Source organism: Theropithecus gelada, chromosome 11 (assembly GCF_003255815.1).
Source record: "Theropithecus gelada isolate Dixy chromosome 11, Tgel_1.0, whole genome shotgun sequence".
In the NCBI taxonomy this organism is placed as follows: Eukaryota; Metazoa; Chordata; class Mammalia; order Primates; family Cercopithecidae; genus Theropithecus; species Theropithecus gelada.
In genome coordinates this window covers 107,359,590-107,364,880 of record NC_037679.1, presented here as the reverse complement: position 1 = coordinate 107,364,880, position 5,291 = coordinate 107,359,590, and the positions used below count along the sequence as shown (strand labels likewise).

The 5,291-nt window shown below is 44.0% G+C and overlaps 1 protein-coding gene across 1 annotated transcript; it reads left to right on the top strand.

The window, feature by feature from the left end:
• The first annotated feature begins 1,807 nt into the window (after window positions 1-1,807).
• On the top strand, window positions 1,808-4,977 carry LOC112635482 (putative uncharacterized protein encoded by LINC01559). The gene is given in 2 exon segments (XM_025403648.1): window positions 1,808-1,989; window positions 4,743-4,977. Coding segments are annotated over 2 exon segments (417 nt in total).
• The last annotated feature ends 314 nt before the right edge of the window (window positions 4,978-5,291 follow it).

Genomic DNA, 5,291 nt, shown 5'->3' with positions numbered 1-5,291 from the left:
GAACACACCCTACAGAGTCTCATACCTGTTTTGCCTCACAAACCAGGTTAAATTAGAAATGATGCATAATCAGACTGTTTTATCCTACTCAGGAAGCTAGCAGAGAGAATTTGGCAAAAGCTGTTAGGAGGTCATAGGAGAGAGAACCATGTTACCATTGTTCTGAGAGTCCCCACGAGAAGGTGATGTGTTCTAGAGTTAGTTGTAACTATGCAAATGTGGTAGGCTGATTTCTAAGCAGGCTCCCATGCTGTTCACACTCTGATGTCATTCCTATGATTATGTTATATTGCATGTCAAAAGGGATTTGCAGATGTAATTAAGGTTACTAATCAGTTGACTTTGCAATAGGGAGATTGTCCAGATGGGTGTAACCTAACAAGCTAGGGAGATTTCTTTAGCTAGTGGCAGAAGGAGAAGTGAGAGATAAATAAAATATGAGAGGGATTTTATGAGAAAGAGGTTCTCTGGTAGCATGGAGGGAGTTATATGGAATGACCTCAAGAGAGCAGTTTCCAGAAGCCAGGAGTGACCAAGAGTCAATAACCAGCAAAAAAACAGGAATTGCAGTCCTACAACCACAAGGAACTGAACTGAGATCTGCTAACAACCTGAATGAGCTTGGAAGTGGATTCTTCCCAGAGCCTCCAGACTACAGCCTAGCTCAGCCAACACCTTGATTTCAGCCCTGTGAGACCCTGAGCAGAGAACCCAGCATGAGCCCACCCAGACTACAGACCTCTGAGATCATCATAAGTAGGTGTTGTTTTAGCCATGATGTTTGTGGTAATTGTTAGGCTCCCTAAGTGTGACTAAATTATTGCCAGGCCATTATGAACTCTGTGACCAACATGTTCACCTCCAAAAGTGAACTCTGTGACTGGCACTTATACCTCCAGATAGCTCCCTGGAACAAAGAGGCCCAAAGCAACAAAAGAAAGACTGCAAAGAAGAAAAACAGCAAGTCCCTGTTCCAGCCAGTTAACCAACGCTCCAAATCGATAATGACCAACCCCAGCTGTAACCTTCTGTAACTTTCCACTTGCTACCCCAGCCTATAAACCCCTGTCTGCCTCATTCCTCAATGCTGCCTCTCTTTTCGGATTCAGCCTGCTCACACCCGAGTGAATAAACAAGCCTTGTTGCTCACACTTAGCCTGCTTGGGTTGTCTCCTCAATTAAACATGTGCTTAACAGTAATTTGTTGCACGGAAATCAAAATGTTAATATAACAAGTAACTCTGACCCTTCTGCCATTCTGCCTTCGCTGGGCATCTTGGATCTGCAGCTGGTTTAAGGGCTGGTATCTCAAAAGAGGAAATACGGTTGTGATGGTTAATCTTTTATGTCAACTTGACTAGGCTAAGGGTTGCCCAGGTAGCTGGTAAAACATTATTTCTGGGTGTGACTGTGAGGGTGTTTCCAAAAGAGATTAGCATTTGAATCAATGTGCTTAGTAAAGATCATCCTCACCAATGTGGGTGGGCCTCATTCAATCCATTGCAGACTTTAATAGAACTAAACGGAAGAGGAAGGGCAAATTTGTTGGCTGCTTCAGCTGGGATATCCATCTTTCTCCTGACCTTGGACATCAGAACTCCTGATTCTCAAGCTTTTGGGTTTGGACTGGAGACACCAGCTTTCCTGGGCCTCCAGCTTACAGATGACATATCATGGAACTTCTTAGCCTCCAAATTCATGTGAGCCAATCCTTTATTATTTGTATATTATGGTACATTCATTGTATTATATCTATCTAATCTCCTATTGGTTCTGTTTCTCCAGAGAACTCTAATATACCAGTACAATGGAAAGATTCCCAAATTCAAAAGCCAGGAGGCTGGGTTCCTGTTCCCACCCTGCCATTTACCCTCTGTGTGGTCCTGATGAAGACACTTCATGCTCCACTATTTACTTGCCTCTGAAATGAAGGGCTGACCCAGATCAGTTGTTCTCTGACCTGCTTCGAGGGACTCAGAGGCTGTGGAGGTAAGTGGAAAACAGGCCAGGTTCCAGGCTCACACTTCAAAGAGACAAGTTCTGCGTTGGACTGTTTCACACACAGGGTTTCTGAGTTTTAGATTTCATTAGAAGTGTTTCTGTTGCCAAATGAAATTTGAAAACCACTGAGCTGGGTGATTATTAGGACCCATTCCAGCTCTCACATTCTTCTAGCCTGAAGATCAAGTTCAGCAGTGCAGCAGCTAGAGCCGTGGAAAGAGGTGGTATGAATTTGGGCTTGGGTTAGTGGACCGGGTAGCCAAATCAGAGATCCCTTTCTCATTCAAGTCATCTATTGGTACCTCTTTGCTCTGGAAGTCTGAACTTCTGGGAGATAAAGGTTTAAACCTGACAGACTTCAGGTGTCATATGTTGACATTGGGTAAATAAATAAATAAATCTCTTAAATTCCCAGTGCTGCAGGTTCCTAGCTATAAAATGATGACATCACCTACTTTGCCCAGTTGTTGTATATATCAGTTAACGTGGTCTAAACTGTGCCAATGGGAAGACCCAAAATGTAATGCCTTGAGCAGAGTAGAAAGGTTTTTTCTTTCATGTAAATAATCTACAACAGGCCAGGTAGTGGCCTTCTACTCCAAGCATTCTTCAAGGAACCCAGGAGATGCTGGTTCTATTATTTTCAGCACGTTGCTCGCAAGGTTACTGCAAGGTTGGTATTCCAGCCAAACAGGAAGGTGGCATGGAGGTGGGGTGGTATGGAGGAGCCTATGAGCCAAGTTTCACGGTCAGGTCTGGAAGTGACTCACATCACTTCCACTCACATTCTATTGGTGAGAGCTTAGCCATACAACCACACCAAGTTTCAAAAGGAGCCAGAAACCAGTCCCTGGCTGGATAACTCCCTCCCAGTTAAAATTCTATTACTTTGGGTGTGCTGAAAAGTCTAGAGTGGTTTCTGCCATATTATAGATAGAAAAGTGCTTAACACCTAGGAGCCTGGGGCTCAGCATCTCCACATAGGCCCGGCTCTGCTGGATTAAGTGTTTCCATGCAGGCATGTGTGGAGGTGGCCAGCACTATTCCATATCCTCATTTCAGGATTTTTAACAGCTGCTTTCAATCTACTTCTCCTAAATGACTCTCTTTGGCTACTCCTCCCTTTCCTAGAGTGAATATATCCATCAGCTGATGCCCTTCTCAGGCCTCAGTCTCCCCTGGTTTGCAGACTGTGGCCCTCCCTGGCCTCTCTGGAATCTAGCCATTTGAATCCTATCAGCCCTGTTCTCCATCACCAAAGGACTCCGGTGAAACTGTGCCAAGCAGGCTGTCAGCCACAGGCAAGCTTTCTGAAAAAGACGTGCCAACTGCAGCCACAGAAAGTCCATTCCCTTGAATAACTTTGTTAATATTTGAAAATGAGTTCCCTTGCTCCTGATCGTGCTACTGGGTATTTGGATATAAGAGCAAGGATGAGGGCAATAGAAAATTAAAATCATGTTCTACTCATACAAACTACACAGATATGGAAGGGTAGGTCCTATTACCTATAATCCTGGGATTTTTAGACTCTCACTTTCATTGGACCAGAGTTGCCTTAGGGATAGTAAAAAAACAAAATGCTAGGTATTGTTTTCATCAAGCAACTACTGATAGTGCACATTTAAATCAAAATTCTTCTAATCCCAAACCCAGCAAACAGATGCTGTGAGCTTAGTTCTGCCCCTCTGGCTTCAGATTTTACCCCACTGGATGTGACCAATTCTGAGATGACAAGAAGCTTCCAGCTTCTACATGGTTGCAATTTGGCTGTAGAACCAGCATGAAAGCACGTCACTATGTCAGCAGCTGGGCCACCAGATGAATAACCTATGAACAACAGCTTTGGACTAAAATATGAAGGGGTTGTTTTCCTTCGATCTCCCCCTACCCTCCTCAGAACCTGCTACAGGGAAAGATTTATAGACTTGAAAGCGTCAATGACTGATTACACCCATATGATTGCTCTCGCAGTTTCTGGTATTTTAACAAACTGTCTTATAAAGAGGTAAACATAAAAAATCAATGGGAAAACTTTTGGCATGGGTGAGACATTTAGGGAAAGAAGTCATTTCAGCCTCCCCCAACACACACATGCACACACACATACAGCCTGTATCACACAATGGAAGTGAGGACCCACTCTATCTAGGCTCAGGACTGGCTCCATGGGACAGATGGGTGGGACAAGTCATCCTGCTGCAGTCAGGTAGCAGGGAGCACTGAGGAGACTAAGATGACAGAGACAAAATAACCAGAGAAAAGATACAGGAGCTGGGGGGAGAGGGTTGAGGTTTGATGAAGCTCTCTGTTCCCAGTAGGGGAGAGTTGGAAGCCACAGATGTAGTTACAGACCCTTGTTTTCCAGATGAGGAAACTGACCCCAGTAGTGGTCCATGGAGCCAGTGGCCTATGTCAGCTGGGCTCTTACTGTCACATGAGAGGTGCCACCTTCAAATGTCTGAGATCCACTGACCTTCTTTGAATAATAGCAACTGAAGTAAAAAAAAACACCATGAAAATCCCATGCCTCTCTAGTGCCATTTTCATATTGATTTTCCATCTTCCTCCACGCAGTCAAAGGGCAACGTTTTCTCTGTAACTTCCCACTCTTGCCTGATGCAAATAAAATGTGCTGCTCTTGCCCTTTTCTCCTTCTCCCCTTAGTATTCTTAATTTTCCCCTAGATACTCAAGTAGCGCCCAGGTCTCAGGAATGTATAATCTCTTGCTTATCTCTAGCAACAGATTTGGGAATGAGGAATCGTTCCCTGGAAGAGTCAGAGTGCTCTTAGACACATTCTGCTGGGTTGCTCGAGCTCCTCCCCTGGGAAATCCACTAAAACTAGAGGAAAGAATTGCTGAGAAGATTCAGAGGCTGAAGAGTGGACAGAGGGCTTTAACTGAAAAAAAGAAGCAGAAATTTAAGGAAGATGTGAGGCATCAGTGCCAGCAGACGATATGTGACAGGTGCTAGCCACATGGATCACACTAAATTTCTGTTATTTATATAGATAAAAAAGAATTTCCAAAGAGCTCCTCCATAATTCAGCATCAGCCAGCTTTAAATCACCACCTTTCTTTACCTTTGCAAGGAGCTTTTATCTAGCTAGCTTTCATTTCAGAGTGAATCCTCTCCAATTCAGGTGAGGAGTCTCAATCCTGTTCTGCAGCTGAAGCACTCATGCTCAAAAGGGCTAAGAGTTTATTCTCCTGCATCCAAGTACCTCACTTTTCCAAATCTTGTGCTCATTTTACCTACACACTTTGATTTTTCTGGGATGATGACAA